The sequence below is a fragment of the Lipotes vexillifer genome, unplaced genomic scaffold (assembly GCF_000442215.2).
Source record: "Lipotes vexillifer unplaced genomic scaffold, Lipotes_vexillifer_v1.1 scaffold525, whole genome shotgun sequence".
Lineage (NCBI taxonomy): Eukaryota > Metazoa > Chordata > Mammalia > Artiodactyla > Lipotidae > Lipotes > Lipotes vexillifer.
The window spans coordinates 2,111,916-2,135,663 of NW_006786891.1; the positions used below are offsets into that span (position 1 = coordinate 2,111,916).

General features: G+C 42.0%; 1 protein-coding gene across 1 annotated transcript in view; it reads left to right on the plus strand.

Moving 5' to 3' along the window:
- The window catches only part of FAF1 (Fas associated factor 1), a 514,789-nt gene extending 492,654 nt beyond the window's left edge, over positions 1–22,135 (plus strand). Inside the window, exon 19 of the mRNA XM_007459639.1 lies at positions 21,873–22,135. Within this exon, the coding sequence (XP_007459701.1) occupies positions 21,873–21,956 (84 nt within the window). The 3' untranslated portion in view covers positions 21,957–22,135. The remainder of the gene's footprint in view (positions 1–21,872) is intronic.
- Positions 22,136–23,748: the final 1,613 nt, after the last annotated feature.

The window sequence follows — 23,748 nt, forward strand, 5'->3', positions numbered from 1 at the left end:
TTTATTTATTTTTTTAAATAAATTTATTTATTTATTTATTTATGGCTGTGTTGGGTCTTCGTTGCTGTGCGTGGGCTTTCTCTAGTTGCAGCGAGCGGGGGCTACTCTTTGTTGCGGTGCACGGGCTTCTCATTGTCGTGGCTTCTCTTGTTGTGGAGCACGGGCTCTTGGCACGCAGGCTTCAGTAGTTGTGGCACATGGGCTCAGTAGTTGTGGCTTGCGGGCTCTAGAGCTCAGGCTCAGTAGTTGTGGCGCACGGGCTTTGTTGCTCCACGGCAAGTGGGATCTTCCCGGACCAGAGCTCAAACCCATGTCCCTTGCATTGGCAGGCAGATTCTTAACCACTGCCCCAGCAGGGAAGCCCAGCAGCTTGATTTTAGCTGGTCCCATCAAAAAACAAGCTCTTTCCTGTTGGCATTTGTATGTGACCCAGAAGATACAGACAACATCCATGATGTGTTCACAATTTCAGGCCCCATCCAGAGGTATCCTAAATCTACAGTGGTCCCAGAATCAAAGTCCTGTTCATTGAGCCTATGCTTGCTTGCAGTTCAGCACAGTACATTCTGATGCTGAAGCCACTCACAGCAGGCAATATCAGGTTTTAGTTTAGAGTCAGGTCTGGACAGTTAGCATTTGTGGAGTTAGAATTCCAATAGAAGTCAACAACTTTTCTTCAGCAGCAGCAAAGCCAAGATGCTATAGGGACAGACAGCTGTGTTACAAGTTCAAGTGACAAGCAGGCTTTCCTAAGCCCTTTTGGTCTTGTCCAAATTTACCTACTCAAAAATATGCACAGTATGCTGGAAGATCATTAGCCTCTAAAGATCAGACATCTGATTTTATAAGTACCATTATCAAACTAAAAACTGCTTTTTAAAACTCCCTACATGTATCTCTATCTGGAGATTGCCTCTCTTGTCTGTGTTGTCTCCCTTTTTCCAGAGCTTCCAATAAGCAAAAATCATTAGTTCTGGAGACTTGTTCTGTTATTCAAAGAGTTTAAATTCTAACCCATTCACCAGCAGCAAAAAGCAAGGCAATCGTGTTCTACTAACACTTTTTCTTTGTGGCTTTCCCTGATTGAGCTGATTCCTTTAGCATTTATGAAATTAATTAGTACTGTATAATGTATTGTATCAATTTTTACCATATACCCAAATGTAGTAGCCACAAAACAATTATTTTTTTAATCCCCGCTTTTTTTCCTCATTGCAAATTTACTTAACCCTCCAGCAGTAAATTTAGCATTTAGAAGGATGATATTAAAGTTGCTGGGGGAAGATCCCTCCTGGAATGCAAGGGAAGTCAGGAAGGGAGCCATACTGTAAGGCCGCTGTAGCAAGGGTAACAACAGCCAACTGAAGAAATGGCTGAAGTATTTTTCTCCCTTAATTTTCCCACTGGTTTATCTAAAATTGTGCTCCAGTCCAGGGAACTGATTTAACTTTTTTTTTCCCTCCCACTTAAAGGAGAGAACAGTACAAACTTTTAACATTTTTGACCCATCCAATCTCTTGCCACCTGGAAAAGAGAACAAAAACCAAAGGCATTACAAGGCTGTACCTTTTTCCCCTCACGTTAGCCAGTATAGCCAAAAAGCAGTCAGGGGAGCCAATAAACCAACTCTCCTGGAATTGGATCTATCATTTTAAAATTCCGTGAGGTAAATTTTACCTCTTAAAACAGACCATCAGCTGAGCTGCTGTTTCATACCATGGACAGATGACTCTATATCCACCCAGGCACCAAAGATTCATCATTCCCTGCTTCTTCATCCTTTTTTTCCCCCAAAAAACAGTGCTTCCACCATATTTTGATGAGCCAGGTTAGGCTTTTGAATCCCACTTCTGACACCATCTGTGGGGCAGGGGTCCCAAGACCACTCCAGAGTTCCATGATTCCATAGCAAAACTCAGCATGTAGTCATACTCACAGCTGTGATTTATTACAGCAAAAGGATACAAAGCAAAATCAGCAAAGAGAAAAGGCACATGGGTTGTCTAGGAGAAACCAGGCAAAGCTTCGAAGGGTCCTCTCCCAGTGGAATTACACAGGATGAACTTAATTCCCCAGCAATGATTTGAGACAACATGTGAAATGTTGCCAAGCAAGGAAGCTTATTAGGGACTTTAGTTCCCCGGGGTTTCATTGGGGTCTGATCACGTAGGTACCCTCTGCCTGGTATATACCAAAATCTCAGAGTCCCAGAAAAAAAGCAGGTATTCAGCATAAACTATGTTGTTTGCACAAGCAGTTTAGGCACAGTGAACCACTATTATCAGAATAATGTGAATCCTCCTGAAAACCAAGTTCCCAGATGCCAACCTTGTAAGCAAGCCTTTCAAAAGAATAGTCATCAGGCCTCTTCTATGCACATATAGTTTTATTTTTTAAGATAGTCACATCTCAAATTCACTTCTGGGGTTTACTACTGGATATGGAGGTGGAACTCTGTAAACTGGGAAGCTTCTAAGCATTTGACTTTGCCTCTCATCTTCACTTGTAGCAGAACTTAGTACTGTAGTAAAGGGTAAAAGTAGCTTCAGAATACTAACAGGCATCAGTTAATCCTGTATTTTCAAAGGAGACTTTCAAGAGGACCCGAGGGAAACTCAGTCCCTGGAGATAGCCATCTCCTACTTTCTAGGGTACCAACATATTCAATGTAAACTTGCCCCCAAATCTGTAATGGTCTGCTCAGGGCTCCTGCAGTTGTTCTTGAAGCTGCAGCTACTTTCCCTCACCACAGAGATATAATACTTTATCCAAACTGGCTACTTAAAATAAAGGGGGAGTTGTTGGTATTTATTTTTCCTTGCTTGTCTTATAAGCAAATATAAATCAACACTGTAAGGATGATTTATTTAACAGTACCTCTTCTTTTCAATCACATTTCAGAGGCATTGTAGCCTGAAACAAGAGTATACACGGGCCTGGAGTCAAATGGACCTGGCCTTGAATTCTAGATCAACTTTTCACAGAGTGATCTTAGAGGGATTACTTAATCTCTTGGTAAAATGAGAGTTAACAGTATCTACTTTAAAGGGTTGTTGTGAGCATTAACTGAAAGAATAAATGTAAAATGTTTAATATATATAGCATTTAACACAGAGTAAGAATCTAATAATGGTAATTGGTATGATGGTAATGGTGATTATTTCTCTCTTCACTCCCACTCCATCTTTCCTATCCTTATTTTTTCTTTTGTGTTTTGGTTTCAAGAAGACAAGGAATCTTTATCCACTGTTAACTTTGGAAACTACCAGCTTTTGCAGGAAGGATATCAGTCTACCTTACATGCCCAATAACAAAAGGTTGAGGGGGTGTTCAGGTAGAAATATCTAGAGTTTAATATCTGCATTCTGTTTTACCAAGACAGCAGATTTCTTTCACAGTTGGAAACATTCCTGAATTAGTTAATGATATTTTTCCTAGGGTCAGAGACAGGCTTATTTCCTCATGGAGACTTACTTCATTTATGTCAGGGTCCTCTAGGACTTGCTCTTTGTAAACTCAGGGCAGTAGCTATACTGTCGTATTTGCCTTTGCACCCCCTGTTTCTGACACAGGGACCACACAGGCCTATCACAGAGTAGGGGCTCCCTGAATTGTGGGTGGATGGAGGATGGGTGGATGGCCCACACTGTGGAGGATGTGATGATAATTATAACATGGCCTTGGTCTACAAGGCCAAGTCTGGTAGGGGAAATAAGGCAGGAGATCACCCTAGCAGGCAAGTGGCACATATCACCAAACAAGGCACAACATGAAGCATACACAGATTTGGTGAACAAAAAGGTCTGTGTCAGAGGTGCAGATTGTAGTGAGCAGTGCACCTGAAGCTAAGAAATTATAATTTTATTCTGAAGGCTGTGGGAGCTATTGGTTTTAGAACTGAGTGTTACAGTCAGTTTTTATGATTTGCTGTAGTTATGTTGTATAAAGTGTCACAGACACTAAATTAGTAAATACTCAATCATTGCCTCAGGGGAAACATAGACTTAAATTACTATGAGCCTCCATTTTCATCAGTCAATGCATAACCTTGTTTTATGTGTGTTTCTATTTAAAGATGCTTTATTTAATATATAATGTTGATTAATTAATATTGAACTCATGGCCAACAGTACTACAACTCATGCCTAAATGAAGCTTATCTAACACACACACAGTCTCCATAAGGCACATCACAGCATTCTTACACTTAGGAACACTAGGTAGCACTTCAGCACTATGCTTAGGGGCCACTGACTAGGGATTGCACACAGTTTGCTATGACTGAATTTAGGATATGAAGTTGGGCATGGAGGAAAATGAGATAAGAGATGAAAAATACTGGAGAGTTTTCTTTGCATTAATCCAACAAATATTTGAGTACCACTTATGCGTAAGGCATTGGGGATACAGTAGTGAATAGGCTAAACAAAGTTTTTGCCCTCATGAAAGCAATTCTAGTGGAAATTTGAACTAGTTAAGTTAAGGTAGATGTTGAGCCTTGTATTACAGATGAGGAATTTAGACTTAGAGCTGTCAAATGTCTAACAAATTGGATAGCTAATAAGTTGCAGAGCAATAGCTCCAGCTAGGTCTTTTGATGCCACGTTTCTGTTTTTTTCTCAAACCTGTTGATTATTTTTATGAGAAAGGATTAGAGTAGTGAGAGCCTGGGAAAGGGAAACCAGATAGGACTTGAAGTAGACAAGACAACAGGCTTATGGGAGTCAGAACTGAGATGACAGCATTGGGGATGAAGAGGAGGCACAGAATCATGAAGAAGAAAGAATCAGTGAGATCTGGTGATTGTCTAGCTCTGTCAGGGTGCTGGGTAGGGTAGGAAGAAGGAGTTTTCAAAGGTGCTTAGAGGTTCCCAGCCTGAATTACTAGGAACATGCTAGTTACCATGTGCAGAAATCAAAGAAGACAGATGAAGACGCAGGTTCACTTTTGAATTTCTTAAGTCTGAGGTGCCAGGAGAAAGTCTAGGTGGTGCTTTCTAAAGAGGATAAAGAGATTTAAACTGTGAGACTAGTTTAATACCAAAAAAAAAAGGCCCCTGGAAGTAACTGGAGTAGATTTGAAGGAGATGAGGGACAGAGACAGTACAGGGCAGTAGTTAAAAGACAGAGTTGTGGAGTCCCAGGCTGAATCTCAACTCTGCATTTCCTAGCTTTTTAATCTTGGGCAAATTACTTAGCCTCTATGTAGCTCAATTTCCTCATCTATAAGAAAAGGATAATGATAGTACCTACTTCAAAGGGCTGCTGTAAAAATGAAGTGATACTTGTAAAGCACTAGTATACAGTAAAAGCTCGGTTTATCTAAGCCGTCGTGATGAAGTTGATGGTAAGGCGAGGAAAGGATCTTGCTAACCCACAAAGGTATTGAGAGAACCAGTGATATTATATAAGAAAACTCATCATTGTATGCCCCTGACCAGATCAAAGGAATACACAAAGGAGTTTTTAAAATATGTTTGAGGTGATTGCAGGCATTTCATGGAAGCTGAGTGGAATTCAGAGCCTTAATAAAATCTACCTTTGCCCCTTTTTAACTCATTTGCAAAGTACTTGGAACAGTGGGGGGTTATAACAATGACTAAAGCCATTTATTTTATGCCTATTATATGCACAACCAAGTATATTAGTTTTCTGAAAGATGCATATCACCCCCATTTTACAGATGAGGACACAGAAACTTAGAGAGCTTAAATTTTCAAGGTTGCACAATAAATATCAATACCAGTATTTGATTCCTAAAACCCAGGTTCTTTCCCTACACCATGCTGAAAATAAAATGGAGTGACTATTAGAATTGTGTATAGGTATGTTGATGTATTTAAACCTTCCAAAATTATTTACTTTGCCCCAGAATTTAATTTTATAAGGTGCTTATAAAGCACTGTATCATTTGAAATTGCACTATCAGAAATCAAATAAACTTTTTAAGGCTCTACATACAATCCAATCTGGCTCCATCTGGCCATAAATAAAAAATCATTAGTTCTGTGCTCAGTATTCCAGGTGCTTCTGCAGACACATGTTGCTCGCTTAAAGTCTGTATAATAACCCCATTCTAAATACAAACAACTGCAAATGTGTATATGCACAGATTAACCTTTTCTAGACACTCCTTGTAATTTTCAAAGCCAGTGCTGGAGTTCCAGTGCAGTAGTGTGTGTGCATCATGATGCCAGATCCCCCGGGCCTCACTGCAATGCCAGTTCCAGCTCCAGCCCCTGCCTTCTTCACCCAGACCACACCCTGCTCTTCACCCAGAACCAGGACCTCAAGGACTCAGGTTTAGTGTCTTTGGCTGAATCCCAAACCTGAAGATTCTTTTGATATTTCCAAACTTATTTCACTTTCCGTCCTCTGGTTATAACAGCCTTGCATGAACAGGCCTTCCCCATGCTCGCATTTTAGACTCTGAGAACTAGAAAAGACCCTTATTTTATAGATGAGAAAACCAAGATGCAGAGAAAGAAAGTAACTTGATCAAGGCATAGAAAAAGCAAAGACACCAAAATTAGAAATGGTTGACCCAAGTTTACATAGTCACAAAATGAGGGTAAGATATACATTTTTTTAAACAAAAAAAAGAATTGTACACATGAAGTCTGAAGTTATTTGGGATTATGTCTAATTCATCTGAATGTTCCTTAGTACAGTGCCTGGCACATAACTAAGTGACTAATACTGGTTTATTGTATATGAAAGTATGTCAGTAAAATGGTTAATTAGATTGTAGAAAACAGTTGTGCATATTAGAATGAGACAAGGAGGAAAGAGCGATATGTAGTTGATTGACACACTAGGGCAAGTTAGGTGTTTACCTTCCTTGTGCTCCCCTGCTGCCCTGTTCCATATTGTAGCCCTTTACTGTTCTGAATTGCAGTGGGCCAATTTCTTGCGCGTCCTGCTCTAGACTCTACACTCCTTGAGGGCAGAGATAGTGACATGTTCGCTATTATATCCCAGTGCCCAGCACAGTTTCTGACATTGTAGTAAACACTCAGGAAATATTTGTCTAGTAAATAAATGAGAAGAAATAAAATATTCCTACCCATTCATGCATCTACTGTTTTTGTATTTCTCATCTCACCAGGCAGAAACTCATATATAATTTATGGTATCCTGACTGTTGAGGAAGGCAACCATATATCTATATGTATATATATTCTTTTTCAGATTCTTTTCCACTGTAGATTATTACAAGATATTGAATGTAATTCCCTGTGCTATACAGTAGGTCCTTCTTGTTTATCTACTTTATATATAGTAGTGTATATCTGTTAGTCCCAAACTCCTGATTTATCCTTCCTGCCCCCCTTTCCCCTTTGGTAACAATAAGATTGTTTTCTACGTCTGTGAGTCTATTTCTGTTTTGTAAATAAGTTCATTTGTATCATTTTTTTAGATTCCACAAATAAGTGATATCATATGATATGTGACTGTCTCTCTATCTTACTTCACCTAGTGTGATAATCTCTAGGTCCATCTATGTTTCTGCAAATGGCAATATTTCATTCTTTTTTATGGCTGAGTAATAGTCTGTTGTATATGTATACCACAGCTTCTTTATCCATTCATCTGTCAGTGGACACTTAAGTTGCTTCCATGTCTTGCTATTGTAAATAGTGCTGCTATATGAACACCGGGGTGCATGTATCTTTTCGAATTAGAGTTTTTGTCTTTTCCAGATATATGCTCAGGAGTGGGATTGCTGGGTCATGTGGTAACTTTATTTTTAGCTTTTTAAGGAACCTCCAACAAGAGTCTACAATATGCTGCCTACAAGAGACCCACTTTAGGACAAAGGACGCACATAGATTGAAAGTGAGGGGATGGAAAAAGATATTTCAGGTGTTTCTTAACAGCCAGTTGTCAGCCTCTTATTTTGACATCTCCAGCAGGACATTCTCAGAAGAATGTAGTGGAGAGGGGACTAAGCTGGGAGCCAGGCAGCCTAGGACAGAATTTTTACTCTTCCAGCCATTTGTTGTGTGATCTCAAGGAAGGTACATACTTCTCTGGGTCCTGTTTTCCTTATCTGAAATATGAAGAGATTAAGATAAGTGCTTTCTTAATCTGTCAGCTCTGATACTATGTGATTCTATAATTAAATGACCTGGATATAGATAATACCTGCTCCATTGACAACTCTCTTCTGAAAGCTAAAACAAAACCATTGGCTTCCCCATCCTACTGGCTTTATTTAAGATCATCTTCTCTCACTCCTTTTATATGAGAATGTCTCTGTCCCAGGCAGTTTATGGGGACTTAAGCTTTTATTTACTGTAGCTGGCAGCTCCTATAAGCTGGGGCTTTGACAATATTTCACATTTATTTATCTGAGCCAGAGCTTAGGATCAGATGGCAGTTAAGTCACTTAAGGTTGTTCAAATGCATTGGAAATGTTGCTTAATAATTCAGAACCAGTTTTCTATGTTTAGAGTATTAAAGATTTTTTAAATCCTTCTAATTATCCAGTTCCGACAGCAGTTTAAATAGACAGGGGAAAATCTGTCCCTTCTGAAAGGGCAACTGATGCAAACTTATTTTCAGTCCCTATGTCTGTGCAGCAGGGCTGACTGAGGTAAGGGCCAGAGAGAGTCCAGAGCTAGAGGACTTGCCTGGGTGACATGTTGATGGTATCACTGGCAGGCTCTGTCTGCCATAGGAGTGAGGCTACGGAAAGAGGTCTGGGGATATGGCTTCTTTTGACTTTGGGTCGGTGGAGGCTTTAGGGAGGAGTGGGGAGCCTCCACTCAGTCATTCAGTAGGTCAGTCTTTCAGCAAACATTTGTTGAATTCATACTGTTTCCAGCAGTATAGTAGGCCCTGGGGATAGATAGCCAATAAGACCTCATTTATGCCCTCGGAATTCAGTGTAACTGGAGCAACAGACTCAGACAATTGCAAAATAACATGAGAGACAGAACAGACAGATAACTCTGTATGAGACTGTAGCTGATCCTTTGGGGTAGGTCCCCAGAAATGGGTTGCCTTGCCTGGTCAAAGTATAGGAGTATTATTTTAACAAAGGACAAGGTTGGAACTGCCTGTGCCTGTTTTCCAGTTTAAACACTGACCTTGAGTCTGCCAGCAGACCTTTAAGCTACCTTGTCTGAGAAGTGTAAGGGGAAGCAAAAGTATTAGTTAAGCAAATATGAATTGGCCGCATGCAGGGCAGTAGAATAGGAATATGATGGAGAGACCACAGTGAACATGTACGGCCCCTTTGTCACAGGAGCCATCGCCCAGTGAATCAGAGAAGATGCTCTGTCACTTAGGCCTGGTTTGACGGGAGAAGTAGCAGTTGAGCTGGGCTTTGAAGGATGTGTAAGTTTCAACAGGTAGAACTGGGCAGAAAGGACAGTCCAGTGGTGGAAACAACGTAAGCAAAGGTTCAGAGAAGAGAAGCACGAGACATAAATGGGGAATAGCAAACTGCTCTGGTCAACTGGAGCATAAGGTCTTTGAGGGGATAGTATTTAGAGATCAAAATAGTAAAGAATGTTGGGGCCAAGCCACCATCACCCTTTCAAGTTTAGGCCCAGATTTTACTTATTTGATTTTTTTTTTTTCAAAAGAAAATAGAATAAATGTCTATTTTGTGACTTACTCCTAAAATGTTAATAAAGGCTTGCTCTGTATTTTTCGATGTTCCATGATGTACATTCTCTGGTTTGATCATTTTTTCAACAAGCACTTATGAGAGCATATCATGCACCAGATTCTTTGCTGGATGTTGGGGATACAGGAAACAGTCCTGCCTTTAAGCTATTCAGTCTTATCCAGGAGATGTTTGCATGATGACAGGCTGTGATGATGTTCATTGCAGGCCCATAAGGCAGTGCATCTGATGTCAACATCCTTGTTTAACAGACAAGGAAATTCAGAGGAGGAAAGGTGACTTTTTCATGATTACACACTTGGTCAGAAATAGTATGCTAGGGTTAGGAGTCAGGTCTGTGGTCGCTCAGAGGGTGCTTATTCCCTTCTCTCCTCCTCTACTCTGAGGCTTGACCTTCTGTGGACATCAGGACTGAACTGATAGGAAACAAGCATGAAGAAATTTCTGGCCAGGTAAAATGCATATCTCCAGCCACCCTCAAGTACCACTTTCTTAACATCTTCTCTCCTAAATACTTTTGTTTCTTATCACGGTACTTTTCCTTAAATCCACGAGTTTGGGAGCTGGTATAAGTTTGGCATAGTACAGACGTCCACTGGACCAACCTTCAAAGAAACACCTGCTCTGTTCATGATTCCTGCCTTCCAGTTTCATAAGCTTTGGGTGGGTGAAATGTAATATCAAAATAGCTCAGAGAGAGCCTTGGTAACATTTAAGATATTGAACGTGCTGCATCTGGTAACTAGAAAATTTAATGATCTCCTGCTGTTTTGGTAATTGGATAAGTAAATACATCAGAATAAATCACACCAGCAAGTCTTTTGTATGTCGTTAGGGACTCAGCTCTTTTAACTCCTGTTCAAAGCTCCAGCTCTTGAGCGGTGTTTGCGTTCAGAGTTACGCACGCACCAGCTCGCATGGCCTTGCTTGAGTATTAAAATGCATTCAAAATGCTTACTTTCTCCCCAGCTACTCTGCCTGAAGAGTACATCTAGTATGCCATTCCAGATCTCTCTGAAGCCAGGGAGAAAGGTTTTTTCCAGAAGTTTAAACTAAACATAATAAGGCATTTTAGCCCTTCACAATCTCTCTCCAAACTGTCTTTCTGGCCATGTCTTCCACTACAGATGTGTTATGAGCCTAGCCAGAAACACCACCCATTTACATATTGGGGGAAATGAGATCAAAGCAAAAAGGAATTATCCTGTTGTAGTAAGGAATCATGTAAGAGTTTTAAGTAGGAGAGAGGCAGGCTCAGATACTTTGTTCAACTCTCTCTCGAGTAGCAGGAGAGACGCAGAGAGAAATGATGTATTAGAGCTTATTGGGTGTTGAATGATGTTGTCATTACAGATGAGAAATCTGGGTCTTCTGGAGGGTGAATCACTTGCTCAGGAGTATTCATGCAGAGCCAAGATTCAAAATCCACCAGAACTTTTTCTTACTGCCTCCCTAATTAGCATTTAATCCATGTCTACTGGTGATCTGGGGCAAACAATAATCAGGGTTTCTCAGAGGCTTTTTAAGCTGAAGTAGCAGTTCTAACCTGACCGGTTAACAGGTTTCTCTCCTTTCATTTGTCTCTTAGTGTCCTGTTCCAAACACAATGGTTAGTGTTGTGGACCAGTCTTTTAACAGAGGTGTCCTCAGAGCCTTTTATACAAGAGCCCGGCTACCTTCCATGATACCAGCCTCTGAAAGTGAGGCATGTCCCCTCGATCATTGCTTCCCAGCCTGTGTCAGATCATCACACACACTGAAAATGTTTGTGTGCGTCATTGGAGTAATCATACCAGGTTGCTCAGGGTCAGAGGCAGCTCAGCCATGAGGATTCTGGCTGCTTTGCAGGATGAGACCAGTATTGTGGTACACCTGTAAGTGGCACACCACTAGGGCGGATCTGCACTAGATTTCTGTTGCCACACTCCAGAATCCTCACTCATGATTTGCCTATACCCTGTTTATTAAGCTTTCAGAAACAGTGAGCTTGCAAACCACTCTGTAAAGCAGGACTTCCTCTTAGTTACTTGAAATTGTGTCTTCCAGAGCCCAAGAGGGACAGGACTTCGATCTTCTTGTGTTTCTAGACTAAAGAGGCTTTCCGCCCGACCCTACCCTTCTTGGTAGAAGTCCCTCTGTTCCCTCTGGGCCTTCCCCACTAACATTGTTTAATAGTATAGTGACCAGGCTGCTCTCGCCTTATGAGATGGGCTGTATTCTACCGTTGGAATACGTGTCTCTCTCAATAAACCTGCTTTCACTTTTTAAAAAAAACTCGAATAGTGACCAAAACCACCATCAGGGATACCAGTGCAAGGAAAGCGTCACATTTTTTGTTTGGTGCCTAGGATCTCCCTGACAATGTGCCAAGTTTGAGGCCATTGTGACATTAGCAACACTTTAGAATTGGTATCCTCATTTAACAGCCCATCTAAAGGCACAGGCTGGGAATGAAAACTCCAGATTTGGTCCCAGATCTGCCATGAGTGCTGAGAAACATTGGGTAAGTTCTTTCCACTCACTGGGCTTTTCTTTCCCCATCTGTTACAGAGATGACCTCTAAAGACCCCTCCAGCTCTAACAATCACTAGGTCTGTGATAATTGAGGAGCTAGATGAGTGAAATTTCCCCAAATGCCTGAGGTAGTAATATACTTCGTTGTGGGGAGGTATATGCTTCAGTTACATGAAGGGATAGTCTTTCCAAGCAAGAGACTTAGAATAAATAGTCTAGTGTATGACTACAGTACTAAAAGTATCTAGTGTGGTGGTTAAGAAAACAGACTTTGGAGCCAGACCTAGTTTTAAATCCTTGCTCTGTCACTTCCTGCCTGTGCAATCTTAGGCAGGTTATATAATCTCTCTGAGCTTCTATTCCTCATTTTTAAAGTGGAGGTAATAGTACCTCCCTCATAGGGTTGTGTAGTACTTATAAAATACTTGGCACAGTTAGCACCTAGTAAGCTCCTAATAAATGTTTTTTTTTTTAATTTATTTATTTTTGGCTGTGTTGGGTCTTTGTTGCTGCGTGCAGTCTTTCTCTAGTTGTGGGAGCGGGGGCTACTCTTCTTTGTGGTGCTCAGGCTCATTGCTGTGGCTTCTCTTGTTGTGGAGCACAGGCTCTAGGTATGTGCACTTCAGTAGTTGTGGCATGTGGGCTCAGTAGTTGTGGCTCGCGGGCTCTAGAGTACAGGCTCAGTAGTTGTGGCACACAGGCTTAGTTGCTCCGTGGCATGTGGGATCTTCCCGGACCAGGGCTTGAACCCATGTCCCCTGCATTGGCAGGCAGATTCTTAACCACTGCAACAATTTTTTTTTCTTTACTTTTTTGTCTGCATAGGGTCTTAGTTGCGGCACACGGGATCTTCATTGAGGCATGCAAGCTCAGTAGTTGTGGCGCACGGGCTTAGTTGCCCCACGACGTGTGGGATCTTACTTCCCTGATCAAGGATCAAACCTACGTTCCCTGCATTGGAAGGTAGATTCTTTACCACTGGACCACCAAGGAAGTCCCCCCAATAAATGTTAACTGTTGTTATCATTATTATAATACGATAAAACAAAGAACAGATAGGGCAGCCTATGCCTTAGTTTTCTCTCCCTTTGTTCTTCCTTTAACTTTTCTTTCACTCTCCCTTCTTCCCAACTAAAAAAGTCAAGGAAAGGGATTTTCCTGGTGGTGCAGTGGTTAAGAATCCTCCTGCCAGTGCAGGGGACACGGGTTCGATCCCTGGTCTGGGAAGATCCCACATGCTGGAGAGCAGCTAAGCCCATGCACCACAGCTACTGAGCCTGCGCTCTAGAGCCTGCGAGCCACAACTACTGAAGCCCGCACACCTAGAGCCTGTGCTCCGCAAAAAGAAGCCACCTCCATGAGAAGCACCCCGCGCACCGCAAAGAAGAGTAGCCCCCGCTCGCCAGAACTAGAGAAAGCCTATGTGCAGCAATGAAGACTAAACACAGCCAATAAATTAATCAATTAATTAATTAATTAATTAAATTAATAAACTTAATTTTAAAATTAAAAAGTCAAGGAAAGAAAATGTCGTAGAGGCATCCTGTGTTTTGCAGCCACAGAAGACCCACCCAACCTCACTTTCTAGCATGTTAGCTGTTCTACCACACTTTAATAATGGAAAGAATAGTATGTGACACTGTTTCCTGGAAACCCTCACCCCAGTGCCACTGCTTGTCTGTGATCCAATGAGGCAGATTGGTCCAGAAACTACACCAGAAGCTGGGATGTAAATAAGCCAGAGTATAGTCCCGTAATGGGACCCTTCCAGATTGGAAGTTCTTTTTGGGGTTGCATTACCACCTGAAGCAAATGTAGAGGAGAAGTTGGTAGGAGCTACAACTGGTGTTGTGGATAATGATGATGATCAATCCCTTATGTTCGCAAAAGACTTTACAGTTACCAAAGCCTTTTCACACCCTCATCAGCACATGACCAGCAGGTTGGCTCTTAAGTTCTCCCTCTGATACTTTGTGGGTGTAACTGCCCTCTTTAAGGACTCCCAGCTCATCAAAAGGTGTTTAAAGAAAATGGACAATTAGCTATTAGAACCAAGTTGACAGTAACAAAAGTTAGCCTATGTTCCTGTGGGGAACAGCAAATCCTGTGCCACAACAGGGACATGAGCCAGGACAGCCGCAGAATGCCTGCTTTCTTTATGGCCAAGGGAAAGCCTTTTAGTCACATTAACTGTCCCCTGTTTAGAAGTAGGATCAGAGGTTAGGAGGCAGTGAAGGGCAGTGTATCAGATACAGGCTAAACGCTCACAAACCTGGGTGCAAATTCCAGCATTATCTTTCCTACCTACCTACTTGAGCAAGTCCCTTAACCATTTTTGACCTCAGAGAATTCATCTATAAAATGAGAATAATAGGAGTACTTATCTTATAGGATTGTTATGACCATTTAATTAGATAATATATAGAACAACTAGTATAGTTCCTGGCACTTATAAAATGCCAAACAAATGGTAACTTTTTTGGTAATGATGACATTAACAATTATTTTTTAAACTTGTAATATTTAATATGCATGTTTTATAACAAAATATGTTACTCATAGCTTACCAAAAAGATTAGTTGTTCTCCCAAGTTTAAAGTAAATGCTAATTTTGAACAAAACCAAGGGCAGATATATTCAGCTTTACTATAATACGGGAATTTACATATGCAGCCTTTGTGTTGCCTCATAGAGTAGAAGGAGCTCAGGATTTGAGTGAGAAGACCTGAGCTCCACCAATTTCTAGCTGTATGACCACGTGTAATTAATGTCCCTATTTGAGTTTTGGTGTTCTCATCTGCAGAAATGAGGATAAATTAGTCCAATCTCTTAGGATAGCTCTAAGGTTTAGATAATATATGTGAGAGTACTTTGAAAGCTTGTTAGCACTGAATAATATTTCGTTGTCTGGATGTTCCAGTTTACTTATCCATTCACTTACTGCAGGACATCTTGGTCGCTTCCAAGTTTTGGCAGTTGTGAATAAAGGTGCTTATTAAACATCTGTGTGCAGGTTTTGTTGTGGACCTTAGATTTTCAGCTTCTTTGGGTGAATACCAAGGAGTGCGATTACTGAATTATGTAGTAAAAAATATGGTTAATTTGGTAAGAAACCACCAAACTGTCTTCCAAAGTGACTATGCCATTTTGCATTCCCACTAGCAATATATGAGTGTCAGCATTTGGTGTTGTCAGTGTTCTGGATTTTGGCCATTCTAATAGGTGTGTGGTGGTATCTCATTGTTGTTTTAATTTGCATTTCCCTGATGGCATATGATGTGGAGGAGCATCTTTTCATATGTTCATTTGCCATCTGTAGATCCTCTTTAATGAGGTGTCTTTAAGGTCTTCAGCCCATTTTTTAATTGGGTTGTTCATTTTCTTATTGTTGAGTTTTAAGAGTTCTTTGTGTATATATTTTTTTTCCTTTTTTAAATATTTATTTATTTATTTATTTTTGGCTGTGTTGGGTCTTCGTTGCTGCGCGCAGGCTTTCTCCAGTTATGGCGAGCAGGGGCTACTCTTCATTGCGGTGCGCAGGCTTCTCATTCTGGTAGCTTCTCTTGTTGTGGAGCATGGGCTCTAGGTGTGCAGGCTTCAGTAGTTGTGGCACAAGGGCTTCAGTAGTTGTGGCTCACGGGCTCTAGAGCATAGACTCAGTGGCTGTGGCTCTCGGGCTCTAGAGCGCAGGCTCAGTAGTTGTGTCGCACGGGCTTAGTTGCTTCTCAGCATGTGGGATCTTCCCAGACCAGGGATCAAACCCGTGTCCCCTGCATTGGCAGGCGGATTCTTAACCACTGAGCCACCAGGGAAGTCCCTTTGTATATTTTGGATAATAGCTCTTTATCAGGTGTGTCTTTTGCAAATATTTTCCCCCGGTCTGTGTCTTGTCTTCTCATTCTCCTGACCGTTTCTTTGGCAAAGTTTTTAATTTTAATGAAGTTTAGCTTATCAATTATTTCTTTCATGAATTGTGCCTTTGGTGTTGTATCCAAAAAGCCATCACCTTACCCAAGGTCATCTATATTTTCTCCTATGTTATCTTCTAGGAATTATATAGATTTGTGTTTTACATTTAAGTCTACAATCCATTTCGAGTTAATTTTTGTGAAGGCTGTAAGGTCTGCGCATCTAGATTCATTTTTTTGCATGCAGATGTTCAATTCCAAAATCAATTGTTGAACCTAGCATTTTTTTCTAAATGTGAAAATATTAGATCTAGACTTTCCTTTATTCAATTTCAAAATAAAAGCTTACCGTAGCAAAATTAAATAAAATAAAAAGGATTGATAATAATACCGACCCTACAAGATTGTGATTTAATGTTTGTGTAAATATCTTACAAACTATAAAGTACTATTCATATATTGCTGCTACTGTTATTTTTAGTATTACTCAGCTCCTGCCCTCAAGTAGCTCCCAGCCTAGTAGTAGTGTTACATTTATGCTCAGGTATTTTTTTTCAAGTGAGAAGCAGAATAGTGTGACTAGAAGGAACCCCAAAACAGAAGTCAGAAATGGGTAGAATACTGAACTTATCAACTGTGTGATCAGGGCCAAGTCACTTGACCTCTCTGAGCCTCAGCTTGCCCACTTGTGAAATGAAGGGGTTGGACTATATGGGATTCAAGGAGCTTTCCCACCCTAACATTCTGGGACTCACTCAGAGTGAGTGGCCTAAGAATGAGAATCTGTCACATTGATTAACATTTTTCTCAGCAGCAATGTTATACTTTTTCAGGGAAAAAACCAAAACTGAAGCCCAGGGAAATAACAGAAGTACGATGTACATGAAAAGTTCGAACTGCTGAGAAAAGGGACCTAGAAAAGAATAACTCTCTTTGGCAAAGAACATGTCCCATTTTTTGTTAACATAGACAAGTTTCACAAAACCAATTTGCTAAAATACTTAGGTTTCCTAAGTATCATATAACGAATAAAATGTCAAGAAGGTTGACTTTCCTTTTCTAACATAGACAAAGTTAGGCCATACCTCTTATCTGAGAATGCCCCTCCGCCCCCCCAGGGAGTCCCAAAGGGTGGGTTTCTCTGTTGATTTAGAAAGTCAATAATTCAGTAAAATCCCAAGTAAATGGCAGAACATAAGCTCAGATTGCGTTTCTGTATTCCTATTTTATAAACATTTCAGGATTTTTTCCTTGACCCTTGACCTTTTGCCATTCTTAAAGTGAAGATCTTATGTCATAGAAGCTTGGTTAGAAAACAACCTCAGGATCATCTCATCCAACTTCTTTCTCTGTGTGGACTCTACTCTTAGCAGCACCTCTGGCAAAATAGTCCAGTAGTTAAACATATGGATTCCAAAGCTAGATTGCTATGATTCACATTCTGGCTCTACACTTAACAACTTTGAGACCTTGAGCAAGTTTTTAATTTGTTCCATGGTTCAGTTTCCTCATCTTTAAAATGGGAATAATAATTATACCTACATCAGAGGGTTATTATGAAAATTAAATTCTTTTATAAATGTTAAGTGCTTGGAATATGCCTGGTACAAATTAAATTCTCAATAAATGTTAGCTTTATCATCGTGATCTTCCACAACTAAGCCCCTATTTGAATGCTTCTAGGGACAGCAGAGAGTGCCCTCACCTCTCCCCTCCCTACCCCTTTATTTGCCCAAGGTAGCCTGTCAACATGTAGGCCAGAAGCATTCTGGTTATCATGAGCTTTGGAATCAGATGGACTTGAGTTTTAAACCTTATTCTATCTGCAACCTTGAGCAAGATAACCCATGGTATCTTCAACTTTAAAATGGCAATAATACATACTTCATTCGGCTGTTTTGAGGACTAGTTAAGGTATCTTGTATAAAGTACTTAGCGTGGTTCCAGCTACACGGAGGCACTAAATACAACTGGCCCTTGAACAACATGGATTTGAACTACGCAGGTCCGCTTACATGTGGATTTTTTTCAGTAATAAATACTACAGTACTACACCATTCATAGTTGGTTGAATCTTGGATATGGAACCCGGCGTACAGAGGAACCACCAATATGGAGGAACTGCATATATGGAGGGCTGACTATAAGTTATATGTGATTTTCAATTGCTTGGAGGGGTGGTGCCCCTAACCCCCAGGTTGTTCATGGGTCAACTGTAATTGATGGTTGCTACCATGATGATGATGATGAAGAAGAACAAAAAGAAAATACAAGACAGGAGGGGAAGGAAGAAAGGTAAAAGAAAGAGAAGTGATAGCCACACCAGCAGCTGCTGCTTTGTGAAAATGTTTTTTCTGACCAGCTGAGTTCCGCTCCCCTACAGTTTTACCTCACCAGTCTCAGCTCTACCCACTGGAACTGCAATAGGTAGAGGACTGCAGGACTCTACCTGTCCTACTTGCCAGCCCTTCAAACATTCAAAGAGGACTGACACAGCCCTCTCCCTGCCCCTATAGCAGCAGTGCCCTCTCTCAGGAAGACATATCCCATTTTTCAGATGTGTCTTAGAAAACATGGTTTTTAGGCTTCTGTCTAACAGGAGGTCCCTCCTGGCACACTCCCCATCCTTCCTGAATGGGGGCCAGAACACTGCAGGATCGTTTCACAATATGGCCACTCACAATATAGTGTCCTGCATCTCCCTAGGTTCCCTACAGTCCCTCTGTTCACTCCAGGAAGATGAGAATGGAAACAAAAATTGTCCTTGTTCACTTTAAATTTCTGTCTGAAATGACCTTCAAAGAAAAAAATTGCTTGTGATACGGGGCACCAGAGGGAGCAGCCCCAACAAAGCCATCTTTAATGTGAAGCAGTCCATTGATGGCACAGCCCCACTGCAGCTATAGAAGGGGGTCTCCAGATATTGAGACATTACCCTAACAGGGAAAAGGGAGCCCTTCTGCTGAGCAGCAAGATGGAAATAAGAGAGAGAGCCTAGTGCAGGCCTGGGCTCCCGGAGACTTTGGGGAAAGAGCTCCAGCTGAAGTTAGACAGACTAGGGCCCTACCCAAGGCAACGCTCCAGCCAGTAATGGCTGCTACCAGCTGAGCACTTACTGGTTCAGTCTCTGTACCAGAGCCTTCATCAACATTATTCCATTTAACTAGCACAACCTATAAAAGAGAAACTGATTATTCCCATCTTACAGGTAGGAAAACTGAGGCTCTCAGGTTGTATTACATCATCAAGGTCATACAGGTAGTAAGTAACAGAGCTAGAGTTTAAATCTTAGTTGCTTCACTCTTTTTTACCATCAATATTATACTGTATAGACAGACCCTCACTAACTATGTGGCCTTAAACAAGTGACAACCATGCTGAGCCTCAATTTTGTCAACCTTGCATGATTGCTTAGGGATTAAATGAAATAACATATTTAAAGTACCTGGCATGTAATAGGTGTCCAAGAAATTCTAGTTTTCTCCTTCTCAAGTCCCAGCTCTCCCACTTAAAGTGACTGGGGAAAATCACTTAACTTTTCACAGACACAGTGAAAATTGGATGTGTTTTCTGAACATCTAACCTTGCATATTGACAACATGGCAACAAGGCTCCAACCTGCCAACCTCTTTTGCTTCCTAGCATATCTTTTTGCCAGTATGCACATCTCTGGCAGTATGATTTTGGTTTCTCCCAGCAAACATCATATTTACGAACCACAAATAACAAAGTAGAAGATGCCGGAAGAGCTCTGGCATGTTAATTAAGAACAATAGCAGAAGCAGCTGAGCAGAAAATGCCAATGAGTCAGAAGCAGAGGCAGCAAAGCTCTGTTTGTTGACAGAAGCCAGCAGAGTGTTGTATGTTAATTGGGGAAGTGGGTAAACATTTGCCAACAGCTTGCCCCCGGGTGCATTGGAAGACAGACAGCAGGCTAGGCCCTCCCCACCACCTTGCCTGCCCATCTGCCCAGAGCCCAAGAGATACCAGTAGAGCAGCCTTGCTATGGGTTCCTTATAAGCACAGAGGTTTCTGGAGGCAGATGTATCTCCTTAATGACCCTCCTGGGCATACCAGGTTTCCATCTGTATACAGTCAAAGACAGTGTTCCTCCTTCAGCTCGCGAGCCTGCCTGTGACACTCAGGCCCCTAGGGCATCCCCTCCCCATCCGCCTGGAGAAGACAGTGGAGCCATCTCATTAGGTGTGGCTTGAGTTGAGCAGAGGACAAGATTGTCCATCTCAGGTGCTATAGTCTCTGCCCAGGGGCCCTGAGCTCCTGTACATGTCTGACAGAGCAGACTGCCCAGCCTCCCATCATGCACACTTGGAGCTGTCCATTTATCTGTGTGTCTGTTGTCCATCCTTACAGTTGCTCACATACACGGCAGCCCTCATTGAACACCTACTCTGTGCCAGACCCTGTGCTAATTATTTATTTTTTCTCACTTAATCCTCACATCAGTCCTACAAGGTTGATACCAACTCCAAAGCGACAAAGCTAATAGCCAACACAGCTGTGATTTAAACCAGAATCTTTCTGGTTCCAAAGCCCGTTGTCCTAGTATTTCTCAGCTTTTTAAAATTTGTGTTCCCTTTAGGAAATTTTTGGGTTTTTTTCTCTTACTCTTGGATTCAGAAAACCTCCACATCACATCCTTGCCCCTGACCTAGGAGGCCATAAACCTAATGTAGGGTTCCTATATGATTAACATATCCCAAACAAGCCAAGAAGATTTTGTCTAGCTTTATTCTCTCTATATTTTTTTTATTTCTAAAATATAAAGTCATATTATGAACTTGACTCATTTTTTGGAACTAAATATCTTCACCACCACCACCAAGGAGACTGTGATATGCCTCCCTAGGGAGCCTCTCCTCAGCAGGGGAGATACTCATCTTTGGGCACGGCGGGATGGGCACTCTCTAGTTTACTACAGGTATGTTTAGCGGAAGATCAGCCCCCAAAGCTTAGCTCTTTCCCACCAAGCAGAAAAGGCCCTCCCTGCTGTCAGGAGTTAACCAAACACGGGTCCCCAGCAATGCCAGTGAGTTGTTTGGTAACCAGTACCCTTTCCTAAGACCCTCCTGTTCTGCTGGCCAAGCTGAGCTGTGCAGGAAGCAGTGGGCCTCCACCTGCCCTGAGGTCAAATGCTAGTTCTTCCGCTAAACTATGAGACTTGACCTCTCTGAGCCCTGGTTTCCTCGGTTATAAAATGAGAGTAACAGGACTTGCCTGGTGGCGCAGTGGTTAAGAATCCGCCTGCCAATGCAGGGGACACGGGTTCGAGCCCTGGTCTGGGAAGACCCCACATGCCACGGAGCAGCTAAGCCCGTGCACCACAACTACTGAGCCTGCGCTCTAGAGCCTGTGAGCCACAACTACTGAGCCCGAGTGCCACAACTACTGAAGCCCACACACCTAGAGCCCGTGCTCCACAACAAGAGAAGCCACCACAATGAGAAGCCCGCGCCCCACAACAAAGAGTAGCCCCCGCTCGCCACAACTAGAAAAAGCCGGCGTGCAGCAACGAAGACCCAACGCGGCCATAAATAAATAAATAAATAAAAATTTTAAGAGCTTATTAAAAAAAAGCAGTAAAAAAATATAAATTAAGGTTTTTCTTAAAAATGGGAATAACAACACCTACCTCACGGGTTATTTTGAGGATCAAATGAGATAAGAGATGTGAAAATGCTCGTGCCTGTGCAAAGTAGGCTCAAAATCAATGTGCAGGATAGGATCTGAATGCCATGAGAGAAAATAGTGCTTCTTCCAGTCTTTTTGAGTATGTGTTTTCTTTCTTTTTAGGTAACCCAGCTGGACCCAAATAAATCATTATTGGAGGTAAAGTTGTTCCCTCAAGAAACCCTTTTCCTTGAAGCAAAAGAGTAAAACGTGGCCCAGCAGTGGAACCAGCCGTTCCTTGACAAGCCAGAGGCCTGCATCAGGAGAAGGGCTCCTCGCCAAGCCACCTATACGCTCGTCTCACTCAATTCAGTGTCACACTTCTGCCTCTTGCAAGATTGCTGGAAAAAAGTAGTAATAAACATAGCTACTTAACATTTCCCATCCACGAGTATATGTTCCCAACCCTCATTGTAGAGAACTATAGCTCTGCCTCTCTTACCCCCTTCACCTCGCCCTCGTTCAGTGACTAATGCACTGCTGAAGTGTGAGTGATCATGAAGTAGGATTTTTACCTCTCCAGTGCCCATCTTCCCCACAGTGTCTGGGACAGTTCTGTCTGACCTGTGACACCAAGCCGCTCTGTATTTGATGTGTCTCATTGAGCCAGGGCTCATACACCTCTGCCTTTTTCTTTTCAAGACTGAATTTCTACTTTGTCACCTAATTTTAAGAGGCAGGGGGAAAAGGTCAAATGGGACTTCTTGGCATGGAGATTAAACGTTGTTGTAGGAAAAAAAGATATCACTTTTGTTGGTACTTCCTGACTTCTTTACTAAGACGTAAGGTTGTGTTTGAGGACTGCATTTGACATATATGCAAGATATTCATTTACTGCTCCTGCCTTGGGTCCCCAGGTTCCATCCAGGAGGTATATGCTGTTCCATTACAGTGTAAGAAACTATTTAAGCTTGCGATGTGAATGTTGAGATAGTGTGAAGAGGACCAGTACCAGGACTTCAGTATCTGGCCCAGCTGCAGGAAGCTGCTGTTAGGTTTGCATTTGGGCAGTTAGAACCTCATGGGTACCAGCTCCCAGGTTGCTGGTCCATCAGTGTACACAGAACACAGCTCTCTCCTGCTTTCTGCTCCCATCATGCATTTGGACCTTGTCACTTAGTGCTCTAAGCACCTTGACTGTCACCAAAATCTGATCAGCCACCCCATGGACTCAGCCCAGCTGTCATAAGGAACTGGTTCCACTATTTCATCCTTTTAATATTTCAGTATTAGATGGTAGACTCCCATCTCAAATGAAAGGGATCTCATTCTATGGCTGAAAATTCTGACTTCATATATTTAAGAGAGCAAACTTAGGGGCTTAGCTCAGAAGACACAAGTTGCCTGAACTTGCATATAATAATTTGGGATGATTTAGTAAATGTGGATTCTTGTTAATCTATGGATTTGGGGTTTGGAGTTTAGTTCATGGAAGCACTGTTTATACCTTCACCGCCAATGAGTTCTTTTCAGTCTTGAAATGTTTCTCCGTATTTGTTTTTGTGTCCCCTGTGGTCTGTATCCTAGGGTTTGGGATCCTGATTTGACATTTTGTACTTGTCCAAAAGAGTCTGAGTGCTGGGCTTTTTCCCCCTGGACCAAGCCAAGGGGTTCTCAGAAGACTCTAACCACGGCCTGAGATATGCCTGGTCATTTTCCATCTGCCCAGAAGTGGGCATTGGCCAGGAAAATTCCACCTTGTGTCTTTTCTCTGACACTACAACCAGGGACCTCCCCTGAACACTCTCTTCAAAGAATGTGTTTCTAACAGACTAGTGCTACATCTGCCTGGGTGCAGACCTTCTCTGGCCCCAGGGGTCTCTCCAGGGAGGCTGAAAGGAAAAGAGACCCAAAGTGGGGGAGTTCAACCTGAGCACTTCCAGTCCAGCTCCACTCCCACCTTCCTAAACTAATGGCCCCACGAGACAGTCATTTCCAATGCTACAGATGCACTAGGGCACCAGCTTTTCTTTTTCCAGGGAGACCGTGTTCTGTAGCT